Source organism: Aythya marila, assembly GCF_965140915.1.
Source record: "Aythya marila genome assembly, chromosome: 23".
NCBI lineage: Eukaryota > Metazoa > Chordata > Aves > Anseriformes > Anatidae > Aythya > Aythya marila.
Genome location: NC_139064.1, coordinates 91,678 through 113,502, shown reverse-complemented (window position 1 = coordinate 113,502; position 21,825 = coordinate 91,678). Strand labels below are relative to the sequence as shown.

General features: G+C 46.5%; 4 protein-coding genes across 7 annotated transcripts in view; 1 reads left to right on the top strand and 3 right to left on the bottom strand.

Annotated features, from left to right (window-relative positions):
* Positions 1 to 521: 521 nt before the first annotated feature.
* Positions 522 to 4,460, bottom strand: NKAPD1 (NKAP domain containing 1). 3 transcript variants are annotated; one of them, XM_082778176.1, is made up of 5 exons: positions 4,261 to 4,460; positions 3,805 to 3,929; positions 2,607 to 2,762; positions 1,987 to 2,040; positions 522 to 1,194 (listed from the first exon to the last, which is right to left on the bottom strand). In XM_082778176.1, exons 1-5 carry the CDS (start codon positions 4,327 to 4,329, stop codon positions 672 to 674), a joined length of 927 nt encoding a protein of 308 aa, XP_082634302.1. In that variant the 5' UTR covers positions 4,330 to 4,460; the 3' UTR covers positions 522 to 671. The 3 variants fall into 3 exon arrangements, with proteins under 3 accessions (XP_082634302.1, XP_082634303.1, XP_082634304.1); XM_082778177.1 differs by having other exon boundaries at positions 3,829 to 3,929; positions 4,261 to 4,457; XM_082778178.1 differs by lacking the exon at positions 4,261 to 4,460 and having other exon boundaries at positions 2,607 to 2,874; positions 3,829 to 3,929.
* On the top strand, positions 3,046 to 7,230 carry PIH1D2 (PIH1 domain containing 2; the record flags this gene model as incomplete). Its single annotated transcript, XM_082777819.1, has 5 exons — positions 3,046 to 3,097; positions 4,291 to 4,686; positions 5,747 to 5,992; positions 6,345 to 6,610; positions 6,724 to 7,230. The coding sequence occupies 5 exons, from the start codon at positions 3,046 to 3,048 to the stop codon at positions 6,868 to 6,870; spliced, it is 1,107 nt and encodes a 368-aa protein (XP_082633945.1). The 3' UTR covers positions 6,871 to 7,230.
* Positions 7,231 to 7,989: 759 nt separating this feature from the next.
* Positions 7,990 to 16,149, bottom strand: DLAT (dihydrolipoamide S-acetyltransferase). The gene is made up of 14 exons (XM_082778128.1): positions 15,824 to 16,149; positions 15,176 to 15,277; positions 14,724 to 14,848; positions 14,444 to 14,600; positions 13,236 to 13,362; positions 12,773 to 12,966; positions 12,085 to 12,247; positions 11,801 to 11,868; positions 11,417 to 11,509; positions 11,218 to 11,325; positions 10,663 to 10,778; positions 10,227 to 10,389; positions 9,937 to 10,073; positions 7,990 to 9,463 (listed from the first exon to the last, which is right to left on the bottom strand). Exons 1-14 carry the CDS (start codon positions 16,052 to 16,054, stop codon positions 9,334 to 9,336), a joined length of 1,914 nt encoding a protein of 637 aa, XP_082634254.1. The 5' UTR covers positions 16,055 to 16,149; the 3' UTR covers positions 7,990 to 9,333.
* A 554-nt stretch (positions 16,150 to 16,703) lies between these two features.
* DIXDC1 (DIX domain containing 1) overlaps positions 16,704 to 21,825 on the bottom strand; it is a 36,309-nt gene continuing 31,187 nt past the window's right edge. For both annotated transcript variants that reach the window (XM_082778105.1, XM_082778104.1), the window contains 3 exons: positions 21,326 to 21,434; positions 20,651 to 20,759; positions 16,704 to 19,744 (listed from right to left, as the gene is read on the bottom strand). In XM_082778105.1, coding sequence (XP_082634231.1) covers positions 19,664 to 19,744; positions 20,651 to 20,759; positions 21,326 to 21,434 — 299 coding nt within the window. In that variant the 3' untranslated portion in view covers positions 16,704 to 19,663. The remainder of the gene's footprint in view (positions 19,745 to 20,650; positions 20,760 to 21,325; positions 21,435 to 21,825) is intronic.

Genomic DNA, 21,825 nt, shown 5'->3' with positions numbered 1-21,825 from the left:
AGCCCTCTGGAGAGGAGGAAGGCAAGGCAATCTGCAGCCTGTGCCAGGGTTTGGAAAGACGTCTCAAACAAGCAAACGCACGGGTTTCTTGCACCACACCTCTTGCCAGAACGAGAGCATTCCCTCATGCTCCCATCCGCATCCAGCTGAGCCTGTGCCACACAGCTCTGCTGCTGTGGGAGTGGGAAAGACACAGTTACCAGAGGGTAAATCCAGTGATACTTCCTTTGTTAGCAGCTCAGCTGATGGACTTCGTGTCACTTATTGCAAGTTTTGGTCATTAATTGAGTAACCCAAAAGAAACAAACTGTTAAAACTTAATTAAAACAAATAAAAATGGTGCAAACGTGCCTGCCCCCCCCTGCAGACAGCCTGTCACGTTTCTGTGCATCGAAGATCAACCTGGTCACATCAAGCAAATCCGAAGCCGGCAGGACGAGCCAACCTGCGAGGCAGGGAACTGCTCCCCCGCCTTCCTGAGCACCGAGTCAAGGAGAAGCAAGGGGCAGCTCCTGCTGGCTGCCAAGGCTCAGTTCCCCCTGGAGGCTGGGAGGAAGGATAAACCACAGTGCTGAAAAATGCTGAAGGATGGGGCAGTGCTGAAAGGAAAATACCTGCCTCTGTCCTCTACCGTATTGCCTGAGCCACAGCCTGGACTCAGCAATTCCTCGTCAGTCCTCATCTGAGCTATCCTCAGATTTATCATCTGCAGCCACCTTCCAGTTCTTCCTCTTGCTCCTCTTCTCTGGTACTTCGGCGTGTCTCTCCGACACAGAATTGTGACGTTTCTTTCTCTTTCTGGGAGGCCGTTTCTCTTTTTTCTCCTCAGATTCACTGTCCTCAGAGCTGCTGGTGGTTGAGCTGCTTGCATGGGAAAAGTCACTTTCCTGCCCAGAAGACGAGGTAGGTTCCCTGGCAGGCACTTTCCTGGTCTTTTTCTTGCGCTTGTGTTTCCCCTTGCGAGTGCCTGAAGTCTCCTCTTCGGAGCATTCGCTCTCCTGGGAAGAATCTGACGACGTCCTCCCCTGCTCCTTTTTCTTTTTCTTTCGCTTTTTGTGCGAACGCTTTTTTTGCTTCTTCTTGTGCGATTTCTTTGTTTTTTTCCGTTTGTGTGACCCATGGGCAGTTTGCTTTCTCAAATGAGATTTTTTCTTCCCATTAACAGCGTTCTGTTCCTCTCCTTCTTGCTGGTCACTGCAAGAACAAAGGATCATCAGAAGAAACCAGATGGGCAGGCACATAGCAGCTGAGCCTCTTCTACCTCCAAATTGTTAGCAAATCCATTGACTCAACTGAATAGTGCAGGGGAGTGGATGTAGTGGCTGCATTTTTGTTTCAAATGCTTGTTAACAGCTTGGTCCACACCTTACTAATACCCCTGATCAAGGTATTCGAGGCAGAGCCAATGACAACGTGTACTGAAAGCCATCAAGTGACAAAAAAAATAACTTACAGCAGGCTATTTCAAATCTGTAAGCCTGACAAATTTTGTACTTGATGACTGCTAGGTGCAATTTAACATAATTAACTCTAAGATCTCATTTTACAGCTAAGTCTCCACTTTCCAGGGGTCTGGGAGGGTTGATTTTCTCCAAATACGGACTAACACTGAAAACAGACACACTACAATGCAGTGGGGAATCCGGAGCTGGTATTTGACAGCGTGTCTACTGACCTGATTTGGATTCAGCCTACTTCTCTGTTTCCCTACTGGCTCAGGCAGACCCTGCACAATTCACAGCATTTCAGTAACTCAAGCTCAAGCTGAATGTCTATTACTACAGGAGACACAATCCTCCCCTAAGACTCAGACAGGAGGGAACCACATTAATGGACTAGTTGTTTTCAGTGGGTATCTGTAACTAAACAGTGTTGCTTTGCCATTAAAGGTAGATCTAAAACCGAAACTTACAATAATTCAGTTTGTAAAATTCCCTGCATACCCTGACAAGACTCAGGATACATCTCTGAATCTGTTTGCTTTACCTGTCTGTATCAAATTCTTCAGGGTATAGCTCTTTATAGCCACTGTGACCCCACCTGTAAGAAGCAGAAACACGTATTAGAAGCAGGGAAGTGTTCAAGGGGAAAAAGGGTTCTGAAAAGACAGAGCCACAGAATGAGCATGAGTTTAGACACAAGAAAGAAAGGACATCAGAACCTTCCCAACAAGGAAAGAAGGAAGGAAAAAACAACTGATTTGATTAGTACTATTTAAAGACATTTCATGTTTTCAGGCTCCTTCCTACTTCTAATAATGTAAGTTCCATTTCTTTAAAAGAACCCTGGGGAGTACTGTGTTGCACTTCTTTAGACTTTTTTCAGTTCCTTGGGCAAAGAAATAAATACCAAGCTTAGGTGGTAAACTTAGGGCTTAGCTTTTGTGGCTTATTGTGACTTAGGAACTCTGTAGACAAATTCAAATCAGATACTCTGTGACAGTGCAAATGTTTGTGCCTCTTACTTATTCATTCTCAAAATGAGATGAAATACTATTTTATAGGAGTACATATCGACAGGAGTAACACACTAATATTTTGGTACAGGACTCCAGAAAGGTGCTCCAATTATAGTTACAATCAGAGAACATTTAACACCCCACAGACCTGTCAGGCATGTTGGCTTCACATTCATAGAGCTTTTTATTCCAGGACCGTGCTCTAAGCAAATCATCTTCGACCGGGTCAAGAAATTGTGAGTTCTTTGTTTTCCAGTCGGCCCTGTGACCCTCGTCATCGAAGCCATCACTGCGCATCCGACTGCTGCAGAAAGAGAACAGTTGTCCTTCAGCTGTCAGTTCTGATGGAGAAACTTTCTGAGCAAGGGGTTAGTCCAGCGAGGGGAGCAAAAATCCAGCAAGTCGTGAGTGTCCATCTATGCAAGAAGACCAACTATCATTTTAACAGACAGTCACCATTAAGAGCTCTCACAAACCAGTTCACGAGCTAATGCTGGTTTTCACACTTACTACTGCCTACAGTGCATGACAAAATTCTCAGCCAACACACTAAATTAGAGGAAGGGGTTACCTTGCCTGCCACAAAAATGCAGTTCTCCTCCTTCAGAATACTCTGCCGGAGCAGACTAGCAACATGCAGTGAGACATAGCTGCTAGTAGAAGTCGGCAAATGAGGAACTTGGGAAGCAGAACTGACTTAACTGGAATTAGCTTGATTAGGTACCAGTACTAAAACTGCAAATCCACCAACAAGCACCAACAGCTCTGAGCCATCTCACATGTCTGCGGCTCGCTCTGTGCCACACTTCCTGAGCGAAGCAGCATCTGTGCACTTGGCACGAGTCTGCAAGGTGTTCTCTCCTGAGATACCAAAACCACTTCCTGCAGCATTTGCATTTCTGCCATGTTGTCCCAGCATTTAAAAAAAGAAAAGAAAACAAATCTCCACTTGCAATCCCCACCAAATCAGCTTGTTTTCGCATAATACTGCTTAAAAGGTGGACAATACCAATGTTGTACCAGAGCAGGACCCCATACTACAACAATTTTGGTTACTGATAACTTGAAGGCCAACACGTTTAGACTTTCCTCACACCATTCTGACCTACAACTCCAGCACTTCTTATTCCAGCTCTTTCAGAGAGCCCGGCCTACTTCCTGTTGTATTTTGAAGACTATACATGTAGATGGAAAGATAAATAGTCAGATTTAAGTGCAGGTCTGACTTCCTTCCAGGGACTCCATGCCCTATGTGGTATTCCTACATTATTAGGGGATGGCCAGCACAAAATACTCCTACAGCATTATAAAGCAAAAGGGTTCAGTGACTGTGCCAGGACAGTTACCTCCTCCACACAAGTGGTGCCCACCTGGAGGTGTCCGACAGCATCCTGCTTCGCCTCCTCCAGTATGTCTCTTCTGTCTGCTTCTCCCACTCCCTGATTTTCCACATTTCTGTCTCTTCCTGGATCTGAAAGCCACAAAAAGGAAAAAAACGTAAGCGTGTTACAGCAGCCCCCAGCTCAGCGGGGGAGCGAACCCTCCACGAACACGTGAAATTCACCGCTCGGCCGGGCCATCAGGAGCTCAGGTCGCGGTTTGCTGAGGACCACGGAGCTCCTACACCGTGCCGGGCACGCTCCCAGAACCCGAAACTTCTTCGCTGCCACCCAAAGCACACTGCGGGCACGATAAGGCACCCAGCCGGCTGCTTTACAGCCTCGCTGCTCACAAAAACCCGGCGGCGCCTTCCCCCCATCCGCCCCCCGATAACTCCGGCGGGGCTCGGGGCCGGGCCCTACCTTGTTGTGCGCTCCCGTGTGCCTCATGAGGTTCCTCAGCAGCACCTTCCCCACCGGCACCCGGGCCATCCTCCGGCCCCCTCCGCTTCCCTCCGGCCCCAGCAGGGCCCCGGCCCCCGGACGCGGCCAGGCCCAGCGCCTCCCCCGGGCGGCTGCGGCGGCGGAACGGGGCCGGGCCCTGTCGCTACGGCAACGGGGCCCTGCCGGAGGAAATGGCGGAGGGCGAGCCCCCGCCTTGCCCGAGTCTCCTGAGGAGGCTTGGCGGAGCCCCGGCGGAACCCTGGCTCTGCCTGAGGACTCAGCCCCGCGGGGCCGCCCCGCTCTTCGTCAACGTGTGCGGCTGCGGCGCGGTGCCGGCCCCCGGAGGCCCCCGGGCGCCCGTGCCCGTCAGGGCCGGGCCGCTGGAAAGGGCGGCCGGAGATGGGGGTGCGGGAATAAAGCGGGGGCTGAGGGAGCTGGGGGGCGGCATGGGGAGGAGCGTGGGGAGGAGGATGAGGGGAGACCCCGCTGCGGCCTTCAAGGGGGTTGTGAAAGGATGGAGGGCTCAGCTCAGTCAGGTAGGGACAGGATGAGGGGGAACGGTCTTAAACTAAAAGAGGGGAGGTTTAGACTAGGTACTAGGAGGAAATTCTTCATCCAGAATGTGGTGTGGCACTGGAACAGGCTGCCAAGAAGCTGTGGATGCCTCATCTGGGGTTGTTTAGTCTGAAGAGGAGGCTCAGGGCAGACCTTACTGCTCTCTGCAACTCCCTGAAAGGAAGGGGTGGGGAGCTGGGGGCTGCCTCTTCTCACCGGTAACCAGCGGTAGGACCAGAGGGAATGGGCTCAGGTTGTGCCAGGGGAGGTTCAGGTTGGGAATTAGGAGACATTTCTGCTCAGAAAGAGCAGTCGGGCATTGGGACCGGTTGCCCAGGGAGGTGGTGGAGTCACCGTCCCTGGGGGTGTTCAAGGAGAGGTTGGACATGGTGCTTGGGGACACGGCTCAGTGGTGACATTGGTGGTAGGGGGTGGTTGGACCAGGTGATCTTGGAGGGCTCTTCCAACCTTGATGATTCTGCGATCCCTGGAGGTGATCAAGGCCAGGTTGGATGAGGCCCTGAGCGACCTGATCTAGTGGGTGGCATCCCAGCCCATGGCAGGGGGTTGGAACTGGATGATCTTTGAGGTCCCTTCCAGCCCAACCCATCCTGATTCCCAGGCACACTGAGGGGTTCACACCTGGCACCCATCTAAATCCCACAGGGTGTTTTATGCGCCAGGTGCCTCCCCAGCCACATGTCTCACGGTGAGGTGCGTCACGTTCCCCTGCTACCAGAGCACAAACACTGCTGGGAAGGTGAATTCCAATGATGCCCAGCAGCCACAAATTCAGTTTCTTTGCTTCTAAAGCAAGTGATCATAATAAACATCCAAAAGCCCCAAGCCCTGGCCAACCAGGACATACTACCGAAGCAGTAATTCTGATGCAACTTTTTTTTTTTTTTAGATCTTTACAGCATTATAGATATTGCATATAACCCAGATGTTCTTCAGAGGGGAGAAGAAAACCCAGAAAAAATGAAACATCTGATCCACATGACACTTAAATTCGTTGAGGAACGATGCAACCTTATTCTTTCACCTTCATACACTATTGAGCCATTCAAGCTGAAAGGCAGCCTGGAAAGGATGCAGCAATGTCTGCAAGGATGGCAGATGCCAACACCCTGTCTCAATCAGAACACAAAGAAGGGTATGTAGACAGCTGCTGTCAGTTTTCTTTGCAGGCCTATCAGACTTTGCCAACAAGCTCCCTCAAACCCAATTCTTGCCTTAAGCATAAACCAAGCACTTAAAGAAACAAAAGTTTCTTTTGCTCTGAGATGAGTAGAAGAGGTTGCTGCTGTTACCAGTGCTCTGAAAACAGCAACTTCTAACAGCTTGGCAGTGAAAACAAATCACGAGGGAAGGAGAAACTGCAAATTACAGTCTTCAGCTGACAAACTTGCTAATTACAAAGCTAAACTTTTGGTAATAAGTTTGTCAAGCAGTGTAACAGTTCTTAGTAACTGACTGTTATGTGAAAACCTGTGTTTTCTTGAAAGAACTGACACTTGATCAGCTGCTACACAGAATAGAAGCTAAGGACCACAGCAATGCTCCTATCCTGCTGAAAAAAGGAAGTATTGCACAGCCTAAAGTGCCTCTGATAGAGGAAATTAGCAGTACAGAACTGCCAGAGGAGCTGAGCACCCCTGCCTATGAAATGAGCACCATGAAGGATGCAAACGAGAAGCCATTACAAATTGAACTGAAAGTTGAATTGCCCAAGGTTAGCTCCGTTTCTGAGTGTGATCTGAGAATTTCAAAGGTAAGGCAACAGAAAGAATAACCTTTTGTTTTCTGTCTGGTATCAAATTCCTAGAAATACTTGCTGCTAATTAATTGTCAAATAATCAATCATGTATTTTAATATTTTTTTAGGATGACATAATCATTAATGTTCCTGAAAAATATGAATTACAACTAGATCTGCCAGAATTGGTGGATGAGGAAACGGCTACAGCAACATTTGACAAAGGAAAAGGGGTATTGTTCGTCACAGTGTCAGTTGCAAAGCCCATGTGTTAAAGAATTCTACGCCCTGTCCAGTTCCTGTTCACAGTTGACAGAACTAACCAAAGGCCCAGAATGAGCATCCTGACTTGCAGCTGGTGATGAGTTAATTGACCTCATCTTCAAAGGTGAATACCTCAAAATGCCTTTAGAAAGTGCATGTAGAAAAGGAAGCCAGGAGGAAAATAAGCATCACCAAACTTAGGAAAAAGTAGACTGTAAATACTCAAGGAATACTCAAATGTATTAACAGCTGTCCTAATGAACCATAGATGCATACATGCCTCACTGTATCATGAATTCTGCTTTAAGATACATGGCAATAACAGTTGTATTGTTTTTCTGTGTTTTTGTTGTTAAATAAATTATTTTGCTTACTGGATTTATGTGGTTAGAGCAGCTCCTGCAAGCATTTTATGCTGGAGCAACTAGCAGAGGTGTGTCATCCACAGCTCTACCCGTTGTCCTGCATGCTGTTCCTGTTTTCTTTAGGACAATCCCTGCTGAATAGGCTTTGTAGTCTTTTCAATCAAATACAAGCTAAAATATTATCATTGCATGAGCTGAGCTGGCTTGTGAAGGCTGTAAGCAGTGTTGGAAGTCACTATCAGCACTCCAACCAAGCAAGCTGGATAGGATTTTTCAGACTGCAAGGCTATTCCCTGAGTCATTCAGGGAGTGTAACCATCAGGTAAGCTATTTAGTGTTCGTCACACAGGAAGAAATCAGTACTTTCTTTAGCCAGAACCTGAGGTACCGGTGAACACTGAGCAAGAAAACTGGGAAGGTTCAAGTTTGCTGCTATCTTGCAATCCTTGTGATTACAATTTCGGGTTAATAGGGTGAGTTTCACCATCAGACTGAAAGGCTGAACAGCTCTAACTGTGCCATAGCAGTATGACAAGCCACACAGAGGACTGAAGAGAAAAGCACTGGAACATGTTTTAGTAGTTGTCAATTCCAAACATTTAATAGAACAGAGGTTCACTAGAGCAACTCTGGAACCGAGATATTTTAGATCTTTTAAAAAAAAAAAAAAAAAAAAACAAATTTTAATGCACTTTTTTTTTTTTTTTTTTTTTTTTTGCTTAAGCCAGGCATGAAAACCAGCTATCACAGCAACCAGACATTAAATAGTTCCCACAAAAATATTTAATTTCCACAGTATTTTCTTCCAATATCTTTAGTGAATTTTGTAGCAGAACTTTACAGGAGACAGTACTTAATGCAATATACAGAAAAACAGATTAGCTTTATCTTCTTGTTTTGTTTTGTTAACTTCTCCCCCTGTTGAATTCTCCCGGTCACTTTGTAATTACTGCACAATCCTCCTTTTTACATGAACATTTCCAAGTGGAAAGTGGAATTTGAGAATGTTCAGCACTGCACCCCTTTCAGGATACAATGACTGGGGTAACTGGACACAAGTCCAACAAACTACTTAAGCATTTTACATACAATATATACATGGATAGCACATTCTGCAGTTTACTGAGGCTGGGACAACATAGACAAGTAAGGGAAGAACTGCAGCACCAGTGACTAACGCAGAGCTTCCTATGTTAGAATGCCTGAAAAAAACTTTCAAACATTCGAGTCCCCACATGATTAACATCCACTGGTGGCACTATTATCATGTGTGATTTGCCTATATGGGTTCCAACACACAAAGTCTCTTGAATATTCTGCAAAACAGTTACTTCCATGGCATCGTAGCCTGATACTAACTTAGCAAGAGGAAAAGCAATTAAAGAGTCTTCATATGAAAAGCACATCTAAGTGAAAGTCTACAAAAAGACAGCACACTCCCTGTGGTATCTGAGAGCTGTGACACCACAGGTATCAGTGCTCTTTCACCTTTAAAGTGCTCAAAAGGGATCCCAAAGCTGAGAATGTCCAAACCAGTGCCAAATTCCAAGAGAGTTTTGGAATGCTAACACTTGGCCTTTGAGAAACCATTCCCAGGGGCTTCAGTTCCTTAGTGCATCTGTCATTGTCACCCACCCCAGCAGAACAGGATAATAAGGGAATTCACCTACTACCTTGCACGTTATGGTTACCATCTCATCTGAACTCCTGTGAAGAGATGTTTGTAAGTCAAATTTCGGAGAACACTGAGGTCATGAAATTACCTGGTATGCACCGTGCCCCCTCCTTGTTCAATCTAGTGTAGAAGCAGGTGCAGTTTGCATTCTGCCTGGATCATTTGTAAATCTGGGATGCTTAACTGTTTTGGAAGAGTTTGCAAGTTCACTAACTGTATAAAAATACAGTATAGCTGTAATATTGCTTTGAAAAGCATTTTTGCAAACTTTTGTTTCTGTACAGACTGGTAATAACATTACCAGATAATATAATACATATTTAAAATTAAAAAAAAAAAAAAGGAACTCTTTAATAAGTCTGAACACTAAAATCTAAATAGCTTGTTTAAAACAAAACAGTGTGACCCCGGAAAACGTTGCTTGCATGGTTAAATTATAGCAGCATGGTTACTGGCTTCTCAAGGAAATTCTTGAATTCAGCAAGCCACTGTGCTCCAACTGCTCCATCTACAACACGATGATCACAGCTAAGTGTAACGGACATCACACTGGCCACATCAAATCTGACAAAAGAAAAAAAAAAAGTTAACAGAATCCTCTGCAAATCACTGTCAAACCAGCTTTATCTCACACAGGGCACTTGAATTATAACCCACCCCTTGAGCATTCCTTAAATACAAAATTAACCACGTAGCTAAACAGGAACAGATGCCTGAACTGTTGTGTATCTCTTATGCTTTTCCATACCTTATTCCCCAACCTGCCCCCCTTCAAGGAAAGGGTCAGCCTTTCCTTAACTTGGAAGCTGTGAGAACAAACATGGCAGATCATTTATCAGTCACTGCAACAGGCTCACGTAAACATTAGGAGAAACATACATCTCCCTATTCTTCTTCAGAAGGTGTTGAAAGCACCATGTCAACAACTAGTAACTATTCTTAAATAATATATCTATTGGAAGTGTTAGAAAACTAGCTGTTATTTCAGAATTTTAATTTCAAAAGCTCAGTTCATGCAGAACCTGATGAATACTGACCCTTTCTCATTATCAGCTGGCACTAGCCTTTTCTCTGAGGAACCAACTGCAAGGATGCAGGCTTGAGGTGGATTGATTATGGCAGAGAAATTCTTAATCCCATACATTCCTAAATTGGAAATTGTGAAAGTACCACCCTACAAGACAAAAACATTCACAGAAAACTCAGAAAAGCTGTTTCAAGTGGAATATTAATGAACACAACTGAAACATCACAAAACAGACTGCTTGTTCTGAACGGGGACAGAAGACAAGGGCAGCAGTTATTACCAGCAACTGCAGTTCCTCACCTGGAATTCATGTGGCTGAAGTTTACCTTCTCGGGCTTTAGTGGCCAAAGAAACCACGTCCTTACTGATGGAAGCCAGGCCCTTTATGTGTGCATTGAACACAATAGGTGTTATAAGGCCTGCAGGAGTACTCACTGCAACGCTAACATCCACTACGTGATTTCTGCAAGACAACACAGATGCCAGTTACTCTAGCAAGACACAAAGAATTTCAGGTGTTAAGACAACTCTACGTTAATATGTGGTCTGCAACAACTGTTTCAGCTCACACTAGCCTCAGTCTCAATATTCTTAGCATTTTCGTTAAACCCCCTCAACTGTTGCATTATACCTGCTCCCCTCCCTCCTCAACATCCCACCAGCAGATCTGCTACTTTGCCATCAGCTCTCTACTGAACAAATAAAGTTTCCGGCTTCGACCGTACCATAAACTTACTGCCTAATAACTGTGTCCATCCACGAAGAATTTGCCTCAGGCACCTTCAAGCATGCCAGAGCAGAAGCTTTAATTATGAAGTCATTGACAGAAAGCTTAATGTTATCCGAGACCTCCTGCAAAGGAAGAGATTTGAGGTGTCAGTTTGTCCCTTGCATGTTAACTGAAATAATTTGGATAGTCACTGTCGTGCAGCCTTGTTTTTTCTTATTTTCTCTAAACAATCATTCTACCTGTAAGCATTAATATTTGAAGTGCCAAGATGATTTAGGAGGTGGATTAGGAGTTTTTATATCCTTCATAATCTAAGAAGACACCATTTTTTTAAATGGCTGTTTTTCCCCAAACTTGTCTTAGAATTAACATTTTGTTTAAAAATGTTTTTATTTTTTATTTTTTTTTCACCCTCAAGGAGAATACTAAGTGGCCTTCTCAAGGAAGTTAGGAGTCAGTGCACAGTACCTTGGTAAAAATTCTTGTTCTGTCACTGACAGTCCAGAACTGATGCAGTTTTCCCCCAACCCCAATCTTGCCACGACTCCCCAAATACTTGACCTGATTGAGTTCTTTCCTTAGCACCAGTACTTTTCCCATGTTCACATCAATAGAAAGGTAGTAGTGAGGTATTGTTTGTTTGGATTGCATCAGTCGTTGAGCAATAACCTGTGGGTACACAACAGAAATGACAGAAATAAATGATTTCAGACAATTTATGACTGCAAATAATGATGTCAGGGAAGTAAAATCTTCTCACCCTCCGAATGTTGCTGATAGGGATATCCGTGAAGGTCCCCACTGGTGCTGCTGCAACTGCAGCAGCTGCAGGTACTGCTTCTGCTGCTGGAGCCTGCAACCAGAGAAAGACAGCACAGTTCACAGGACTGGCCCAACACCAATCGCAGAGTAGTTCAGTAGGTAAGACAAGAGCTGAGGCCATGCCCTCTCTTGCTTGTGAGCAGCAGACATTTCCACTCTCCAGCCCCACCTCTGATCCCCAACTAGGTTCATTATAAGCCCTACAATTGATTATTAAATCACACACATTAAATATTACACACTACTCTGAAGTTCACAAAGCGCTAAGTCCTGCTAGATGATGGTTCCGCATCCCATTCTTACAGATCTCAGACCTACTCACTGGAGCAACCTTTGGCGGCACAAATGACTCCACATCTTTCTTTGTGATTCTACCATCTGGTCCAGTACCTAAAAGCATCAAAGGAAAATGTAAGAGGATTTCAGTTAGTTACAACAGGGCATCACGAAGCTCTGTTCAGAGATATAAGTCACTAACAGTCCCTGGTGGAGAAAGCTGCACAGTGAGGATCTTCTCGATACAGAGAAAAGAACAGAACAAGCAAGAACACTCCCGGAGAAACAGATACTTAACAGAGAGAGCAAGAAAGGCAAAGGGCACTTTACCTTTCACTTGTGCAAGGTCAATCCCTTTTTCTGCTGCCAGTTTCTTCGCCAGGGGACTAACCACGATCCTCCCTTTCCGGGGAGGTGGCCCAGCTGCAGGGACTAGTGGAGTGGAAGGAACAGCAGGCTGAGGAGGAGGAGCAGCTGCAGCAGGAGTTGCCACCTTAACAGAAGAATCAAAGCCATTAGCTCTGTGATTATTTTGCAAACACCTTAGAGGTTTCACTTCAGTGCCATAAGAGAACAAGACCATGTAATTAACAGTCAAGGGAATAACAAGAATAGTCTCCAACCTGAAAGTACTCAGAGAAGTTTCCCAGCACCAGAAATTAAATCGGAAACTTTCCCATGCAGAACACCAACTACAACTGTTGAACTATACATCAAAATGGTGAAATAAGTAATTTATAGTCCAAATTTTCAGGAAGGATTCATTAGAACCAGTACAAGCAACAGGCTGGAGAAGAGACCATATCAAACGATAACCTGCTCCAGTTTTCAGAGGGCAAAGCAGATGACATCAGAAGTGATCTATTCTCAGTGCATGTGTTAGCCTGGCATTCAGAGGATCACAGACATTATTACTGGAGTCAAGACTTCTCAGTCAAACCAACAGAACAGTTTAGCTCCAACCAGCAATTCTCAGCAGTCCGCATAACTTCCCTCCCTGGCTAAGAAAGGCCCTTACTGGTGGAGGCGGAGGAGGAGGAGGAGGAACTTGTGCCTTCATGTCAGCTACTGCAGTCTCCTGGTAGTCAGCAAAGGCTGGAATATCAGCCTCTTTCTCCACAATGATGCAGAGGGTTGTTCCTAATGGCACGTCTCTTGTTCCTTCAGGCACCAAGATTTTTGCCAAGTAGCCTTCCTCCTGCACTTCAAAGCCTGAAAGAGAAAGAAACAAAACTGGTTTGAAAAAGAAAAGTCTTCTCAATGCAACAGGTAGGGAAACATCTTTGTGCACTGTATGTTACTATGAGGGACTGATGGCAAAAGAGGTGTTTTTACAAGTTCGAGCAGCATAAAAAAGTAACTCTTTTTCATTGCTTCACATCTTCACGTCCTGAGCAGCCAGAGAACAGGTAAAAGAGGCTACTCTGAATCCTCTCCTTTTAAGGGGCCATCATCCATTCTTGGCTTTGGAGTTGACTCACCTATTGTGGCTTTATCTGTCTCAATTTCCGCCAGTAAGTCTCCCTCATTCAGTTTCTCCCCAACTTTCTTCTCCCATCTCTGCACTGTGCCCATTGTCATGGTAGGTGACAGGGCAGGGAGAGTGACCTGTGAAGCCAGAGAATACAAGTGCATCAGATGCTGGTAATCCAAAAGGGACAGGAACATGATTCTTACTCTTGGCCAAATGATGTCAACCTCAAGGAGCAGCCAACCTTTAATGTACTCTTAGATCTTGACTCTGCTACAGCAAAGCACAGTCGTGTGCTGTATCTCTGGTTTGGCTTCTTTTATCAAGGAAAGAAAGCGAGCAAAAGAAAAAAAGAAGAAATCTATACATCAAGGTCATTAGCAGCACCATCACATTGAGAATCTAAAGAGACTAAAAGGAAGGCTGAAGCAAGACGCTTTGTCTTTGACAAATATATCTGGCCCCTGTAAAAGCTATACAGACTTGTCCTCCAACAAGCACTTAAAAGGTGCTGTAGGTTTACACGTGCATTTTGCAGTGCAATAAACATAGCACATGTGATTACAGCTTTAGAGCAGAACTGGACAGATAAGGCAAGTGAGGGAAATCAAGTTAAGTAGCTGAAATTCAACTCAGATCAAGAAGCAAAATGCAGTCAGATCAAGAAGCCTTGGATTAGATCCCTATTCAACTACTGATTTTTTGTAACATCTCAGACAAATGAGCTTCCACATGTCTCAACTGTATAACTAGGACACTATTTTCAAGTTTTCTATATCAAAGGAATGTCTACCATTACCACTCACAAACACATCTGGTGTGCTCACTAGAGTATCACAGAATGGAGTTCTGCTCCAAGACCTGAGCAGGGCCTTCAGAACATATTCACATAAAGTACAAGGCTTGTATATACCAGAACTGTTCAAATCAGACAAATGTAACATTTTTTTTCTAGCCTGCAAATGAATCCTGGAGAAATAGGTCTCTCCTACAGGGAGCTGGGACGCTAAAACAATTTTCAGAAAATAAAACACTTTCTGGGACCTCCCCAAACACCTGCTTAAAGCATGCAACAATTCAAGGGGCTTGCACTTCTGCACTTACACCTTATAACCTCCCACTCCCAACAGAGCTTGTGACAAAATCCCCTAGAGCTAGCAACGCCAAAGACAGACAAAGAGTGCAACAAACCTTAAATCAGCAGCAATGCTCCCTTACCTGCATGTGAGGAGGGTAAGAGCTGCCAGGAGCCTGAGGAGAAGGCTGAGGTGGGGCTGAGGGAGCTGCAGCTGGAGGGGGAGGCACTGAGGCTGCAGGGGGCACAGACGCTGCAGTATCCAGAGTATAGTTTTTAAAGGCATCAACATGTTCAGGCCTAGGAAAAAAAATGGAACATAATGGCCAAACCAGTCTGGTGACTGTCTCTTAACCTTCCACACAGAGCACTCAAGAAGTCCCAAGAGAGAAAATTCAACTCAAGGGTTAGCAAAATACCTACTTTTCTACTGTGATACATATTATGGCCCCAATAGGAACATCTCTTGTTCCTTCTGGCACCAGGATCTTGGCCAAGTAGCATTCCTCCACGCTCTCAAAGCCAACTGTTGCTTTGTCTGTCTCCACCTTTGAGAGAGAACAGGATATTGTTAGAGCAAAATAAAAGTCAAGTGAGCTCAGAGCCCTGCAGTCTGGCAGTGTAGGGTCGTAATGCACAGAGTACTGGCAAAGTCATCCTGTCCCACCAGCTATGGGAAAGCATGGTTTCAAACACATTAAGTGTTCTTTGTGCTCAGAGGGGTGAAAAGCGGCAACCAACTCTGAAAAGCTGCCGGTTGCTTGTTCCTAGCAGCGCCTCCAAAACATGGGTTCAGGTGAGGGCAACCAGGGACAGAACCCAGAGCATATAGAATGCCCACTAAAAACGCAGCACAGCTTCTGCCCTCAGAATACCTCTGCGATGAGCTCCCCTTCACCGATCTTGTCACCTTCCTTCTTCTCCCAGCGCGCGATGGTGCCCATCTGCATCGTGGGGGACAGTGCTGGCAGGGCCACCTGCGAGGAAAAGGGAAGCTTTAAAACCTGTGCAGCCCTGGCTGTAGGGACCCCACTCAAAGGACAGGGACAAGGCACCGAGGAGAAGCTGTCTGCAACCCCTGGTGGGTCAGGACTGCCTCCAGCCTGCAGGAAAGATCCCAAAACCAGGGTGTCAGGGGAGTAGGCGCAGCAGGGAACCCAGAGAGGTTCAGTGAAAAGGGGATAATGGTGAGGGGGAACCCGACGGTGCTTCCAGGGTCTGGTGTACGGCAGTTGCAGGGCCTGGCGTGCAGGGGTAGGGAATGAAGGAGAGGCTCAGGACAAAGCACAGAGGTACAGGAGCTGAGGGAGTGCGAGAGAGCCTGGAGTAGCCTGGGGCAAGGAGGGCAGCTGGGAAGGGAAAGAAAAAAGGGAAGGGATAAAAGGAAGGAAAGGAAGGGAGAGAAGATAAGAGAAAGGAAAATAGAAGGGAAAGGAAGAGGGGAAGGGGCAGGAAGGAAAGGAACGGAGACGAGGAAGGAAGGCAGGCGAAGGGGAAGGGAAGGTCGTGGGGCCGCCTCTCACCTTCTGGTGTGCCGGCAGGCTGCAGCAGCGCCTGGGCCCAAGCCGGGGCCCGGCTGCGGGCAGGAGCCCCCGGGGCCTGCGGGCGGAGCCGCCCAGCACCGGGCCGCGGCCCGGAGCCCCCGCCCGGGCCCCCAGGGCCGCGCCGGGGCCGATGGCGGCGGCGCTGAGCGCTCGGCAGCCCCGCGCCAGGCCGGCGGCCGGGGCGAGGCGTCGGGCCACCGCCCGCCACATGGAGCCGCAGCTAGAGCCGGGGCCCCGGCGCTCGCTGACCTCCCACTGCGGGCACGGCCCGGCCCGCCTCGGCTCGGCTCGGCACGGAGCGGCCCGGCCCGGCACGGCACTGCCGGAAAGCGCCGCGGGGCGGGGCCTCCGCGGAATGGCGGCGGGGGGGGGCCCTGAAGGACGGGTGCTGAGGGGAGCGGGGCTGGCGCAGCGCTGCGGGCAGCCGCGGGAGGTGGATGGTCCTCAAGAGGGGGATTTTCTCGGGGTTCGGCTGGATAAAATCCCCGTTTAGCTCCAGTTAATCTCCCTCCTCACCCCAAGCCCCCTCATCCCACACGCCTCACCGAATAAACCCACGGAAACAGAACTTTACTTCTTCTTTTCAGCACCACCGTAAAGCTAGCCCTAGAACAGCCCCTGCTCATCTCAGTGATTTCTGCACGACTTTTACTTTTCACAGCTATCTTTCCCTTCACAAGCACTGACCAGCCTTAGTTTGCAAACCCCGCTTTATTGAGATCAGGGCTTGGGCCGCTAAAACCAACGTTTATGTATCTGGGATGGCAGGAGGTTAGGTACACAGATAAGGTTTTCACCTTCCTTGACAGGCTTGAGACCCACCATTCATTTTAAATGACGAATGCAAACTCTATGGAGTTTCTATGAAAATATAATTTTACACATACCATGTGTTACATAACCAAGTTACAAGTATAGGAGCAGGAAAGTAACTTTGAAGAGAGTTGGGTAGAAATAAACGTTCAAAACAGCAAAAATGCAGGTCCTGGGTATGACATTAAGAGCATATTCCCAGAATAAATTCACTACAGTCAGTGTTACAGTAGTGTCAGCCTGATGTAAAAGCAACAGCTTTTGGTTTTATCAGCAAAACCCATCCCAACCAAGGACTTGTAATCCAATACCTCTTATCCCCATTTCTTACCTGCTTCAGACCCCTTCCTGTAAATCACAAGAGGTAAAACATCTGGTGAAGGCTGCAGTGTCACTGCAGGCACAAAGCTGAACCCAAAAAGCTCACCAAACTTTTTGGGAGTGAATGAGCCAAAGCAGGGCCTTCAGCTTCAGTGCCAGCAATGGTAGCAGTCCCACCTTCACTATCACAGAGGGAGATGCATATAGGGACCCAAAAACGAAGCACTGCTACCTGTTCTGTCTCAGGGAATGTCGTTTGCATGTTAGCTTATGTGTGACATTAGCACTGATGATAGATTTGTTGCTGACACCCCCAAAAAGCAAGTCTTGTCCGGTCTTGCTCCTCCGATACAGCCCACTGCTGCTCTGAAGAGCATGTTGCTGAAAGGCTGCCAGATCTGGTTCAGTCTTTGACTCATGGGTAGGAAGGTTAGTAAGCATATTAAACATGCCCGTGATTAGCTGCCTGAACTGGCCTAAGAACAAGGCTGAGGCTCCCAACTGTCTCCTGTATCAGCTAACATCTGTTTTATTTTCCATGAGAAAATTGGATGCCTACTGGACAAGGCTAAATTGAACCAGAAGCTCTGGTCACATTAACAGCCTCCCGTGTCTTCAGTGCTCCAAAACCAAGCAGTAGTATTGAACTGGCAACTGCAGACCTTGAAAACTGTCTCCATAAAATTCCAGTCTGGGTGTGTGGCTCTTGCTGAAATAAAATTGATAAGCAAAACTTGAAGCAACACTTGAGGAAAAAAATGCAATCGAAATACAACAATTGATTTCAGCATAACAACCCCATGCTCTCTTTAACAACCTACTAAAGATCATGCAACAGTGAAACAATTTCCAGGGAGGAAGAAAATCTTGTTTTTTTTTTTTTTTTTCCAAGAGATGTGTCCCGTCTGCCCCCCCGCAGCCCTTGATGAACTTGTCCATTGATGAGCTGTCCCACTGACACTGAAAGTCACCATAACGAGCTGTAGGACACAACAGGCATGTTGTGGTGTGCCAGTGTGGCACAGGGCCAGGTAAAAGCCTTGAGCTTCCTGGACAGTGAAGCAGTGTGGAAGGAATTGGTATTGTTACTGCCTGTACAAGCTGGCAGAATATAAAACCCAGTAGGAACCAGCTGGAGTTCCACAGTAAAATAAGTTCAAGCCCAGTGTTGTGTGAACAAGAGACCATACAAAACATCTCAGCATCCACTAAAAAGTGAGTAAAACACGATAAAATGCATGCAGAAATATACAGAAAGCACTTGTACTGGTATAAAAATATCCACAGTCCTCAGACAATGTAAACTGGTACAAAATAATTCCAAACAGTAACATATTTACAAAAGGACATGTTAATATAAAACAGTGAAACCAGGGTCACCCTCTCCCAACCTCATCCACAGCACACACACGTGGGTAGTCCATGAAAGGGCCACATGCAGCGAGAATGAGCAGAACCTTGACTTGCCATTTGACCTTTTAAGTCAACAGTGTCTGCTGCAGACCAGAGCCAGTGCTGTGTGCGTACAGCTGACTGGCAGCAGAAGGACAGAGGCAGGCAATGAAGGGGGAAAGAAACAAACAAATCAAAACAGAACACAAAAAACACAAGGCTTGGGGATGTTCAGCGTGTGCACCCTCCCAGCCAGCCACTTATTTCTTGCTCCTTCAGAAAGCCAAGGAGCAGGCTTACCAAGGAACAGATGGTGCTACTGATAGGATTTATCCCACCGGTGTGGTTATGTTTGGTGGCCCTGGCAATCAGTGGACACCAGCACAGCGATGCCTGTGCACAGGAGGTGACAATCAGTCCACTGTGCTGACAGAGGAGACAGTGGGAGTGCAAAGAGAGGGACTCAACAAGGAGGGGTCCTGTAAGTACCTTGGGGAAGCAGCTGATTCCAGCACCTGCCTCCCCAAATGAAATTCTTCAGCAGAAAAGCAAGCACCAAGATCCCACAGTCCCTACAGCAACAAAGCAAACCCAGAGGACCTCAGAAGTGAGTACAGGAGGGCAAGGGGGAGAAGCAGGGCTAGGAAGTGGAAGCCAAAATTTGGGAAAAAGGAAGCTTTGCCAGGCTGGTGATCTTTGCTTCAGATTATGCAGAAAACCTCCAGAAGACTGTCTTCCTTCCCCAGGTCACACTTCTATACTCAGTCTGGACTGTACACGAAATTCCCTCTGCTCCTGCAGCACATGCAAGTCTGAGACCAAAGTTGGTCAAACCTTCTGCTTGCATACTCCAGCGGCTTCTTCTGACTCAAAGGCAAAGCTTCACATTTTTGCCATCAGTGCAGACTTATGCACTACTGTGTACAACAAACCAGACTTGAAACGCCCAGATCACCGGCTGCAGCACATACTGCAGGAACGGAGAAGCAGGGGAAAGGAGAAATGCACTGTTAAGGCCTTCAGGGTTCTGTTGATAGGACAAAGCAAGGTGTTTCTTTCCCACAGACAATCATTTCAGTCCCACAACGCTGTCTGTATTTGGCCACAGAAAGAAAGTCAGGCATCCATGCCAGGCATCCATGCACACAACATGCATTACCCGTTGCTTGCAGAGAAAAACCTTTTCTTTTGGCAGCTTGAATTGGACTCCTTCCAGCACGCATGCTTTTTGGTCATTCTCTGAGCTCAGCAGCCAGTTACAGGTTTCCATAGTGACAAGACCTAAAAGCTTGATTAATTCTCCTCGTGGTCTTCTTCCACCCAGGCCACAATTTTCCCCTCCCAACCAGGAATGATATCATCATCATGGAACACCTGTGAGAAAAGAGGCCAGTCATGTCTGGGGGCTGGACACCGCTCCAGGATGTGTGCATAGCTTAAGAGGCAGGCATCAAGTAAGAGCTTAGCTAGGATTTTACTGCGCAGTTCACTGAACGTACTCCTCATCCCTCACTGAGGCACATCTCAACGATATATTCAGGTTTTTAAATTAAAAAACAAATTAGGCCCCTTCAATTGGTAATAGTCAACATTTTTGGCTTTTTATTTTTTGACGGGAAAGGTAAAATAAAGACAGGAAACACGCCTTCTCTAATCTATCGGACTACAAACCCCAGCTGCTTCTGCAGAACTAGTCAGCTGACTGCTCCCAGAGAGGGTGTCCCTTTGCACTTGTCTTCATCAATTTGTCAAACAGAAAGCATTCCAATAAGCTTTAACGGATCCAATACACACCAACACCAGCCTGAGCTCAAACAGGGCTATAATGCAGTATACAAAGGAAGAGATTCCACAGTTACCTCTGAAAAATCTTTAAAATAAAGTAGGAGAACGTTTTCTGAATAAAACTGATCGGTCTGAAGTGTATCTCATTGCAGCTGGTTTCATAAAACCACTTGAAGAGCTAGAACTGTAGCCTGGGTTTTGCCCAGTGTCCCCTGAGCTATGTCACAGACTGCTTTTGCTGATAGCCTTTGCCCAAGGGGCTCTGCAAACCCCAGGCTGCTGCAATCAAATTCATATCATTGTCCTGGCTGGAGATAACAACATCCCACTTTAGCTCCTTGGAAGTGGAGCTTAATCTACAACTGTGAAAATCGGCAGTCTGCTTGGAGACAAATTCAAAGATTTTATTGGTTTAGAAATGGCATGACCAAGGTCTCCAGGGTTGTGTTGTAACACTGAACCCAATGCTGCCTGATAGTTAAATTCCACACCTACCTCCTCCTTGACTGTGCCAAACTCTGGATCCAGGGCTTTGAAGTGGTACCGGTGGGCTCCTTCACGATCAATAGCTACCTTAAAATCCTTCAGAGTCACTTCCCCTAACCTGCAAGGGAAGAGTTTGGCACTAAACCACAGTACACTGTACATGCTTTATCTCAGGTGTTCCTGCATGGAAGGTGGAACCACAGCACAAGTCTGACTAGGGATCTGGCACCCTAGTCACAGGAATGTGAAGAGTGTGCCCCACCTGTCAACTCCAAGGTCCTCTTCAGAGGAAGAATTTCCTCAAAATTTGCATGAGCCACCTCTAAACAGCCTTTCTCCCTTTCCTTTTTGCACTGACTGACATGAATGTTTTGGCACAAGAGTAACGCACCACAAGCCACAATAGATCTGCTTGGCTGCTTTCTCTTGGAAGTTAATAATAATAATATATATATATATATATATATATATATATAAATGAATCTCTTAGGGCTCAAATAAATGTTTCAGCTAGGGCATTGCTTTAGGCAACTTCTCCCAGTCAATGGTATGAAATCCAAGCCTCAAGTTAATGCACAGGGAACCCCCGCTAGGTGTGACCATACCCAGAAGAGATCAGACTAATGCTTTCAGGGAAACAAGCGCCTCCCAAATCAACGTGAGCAAGGCCAAGCCAAATCTCACCTCTTTGGTATGTTGACCATGAAAGGTGTGAGGGAGCGGTCAGTGAAGTACAACACTTTGGTGCAGGCACTGGTACTCATCACAGGTGTGCTGTGAGAATGAGGCAGTTCTACAAAGAAAGGAGCACAGAGCACACTCATTGGGGAACAACCTGCCTCCTGCCACCACGGGAGACAAGAGATGATCTCAGCATCAAACTTACCACAGCAAAGAACCTGGAGGTGGGAACATTTTCTTATGAGGGTGGATTTTCCCTTGGGAAGAACCAGGTATTCCAATTCTTACTGGAAAACTTTGCATTTTAAGGTAATAACACACCCAAATGCATTAGCCTAGATGATTTGCCTAGCACTGCCCTCCAGGATTACTGTCCCAGCAGCTTGCTGCTACCATCTACTCCACAGGCACTCTGTTCATTACCTCAGCAGTGACAGGAGAGCCTTTCTGGCAGAGGAGAATGAATAGACTCCATCCTACTGGCTGGGGACACAACTACATTA

Coding starts and splice junctions, on each gene's coding strand:
- NKAPD1 (XM_082778176.1), bottom strand. CDS start 4,329: ATGGCCCGGGTGCCGGTGGGGAAGGTGCTGCTGAGGAACCTCATGAGG. Junction 2,763..3,804: donor GCACCACTTGTGTGGAGGAG/GTAACTGTCCTG, acceptor CTCTTTCTGCAG/CAGTCGGATGCGCAGTGATG. Junction 1,195..1,986: donor GAAGAATTTGATACAGACAG/GTAAAGCAAACA, acceptor TTGTTCTTGCAG/TGACCAGCAAGAAGGAGAGG.
- DLAT (XM_082778128.1), bottom strand. CDS start 16,054: ATGTGGCGGGCGGTGGCCCGACGCCTCGCCCCGGCCGCCGGCCTGGCG. Junction 14,849..15,175: donor AAGGGGAGCTCATCGCAGAG/GTATTCTGAGGG, acceptor TCTCTCTCAAAG/GTGGAGACAGACAAAGCAAC. Junction 11,510..11,800: donor TGCCGCCAAAGGTTGCTCCA/GTGAGTAGGTCT, acceptor CTCTGGTTGCAG/GCTCCAGCAGCAGAAGCAGT.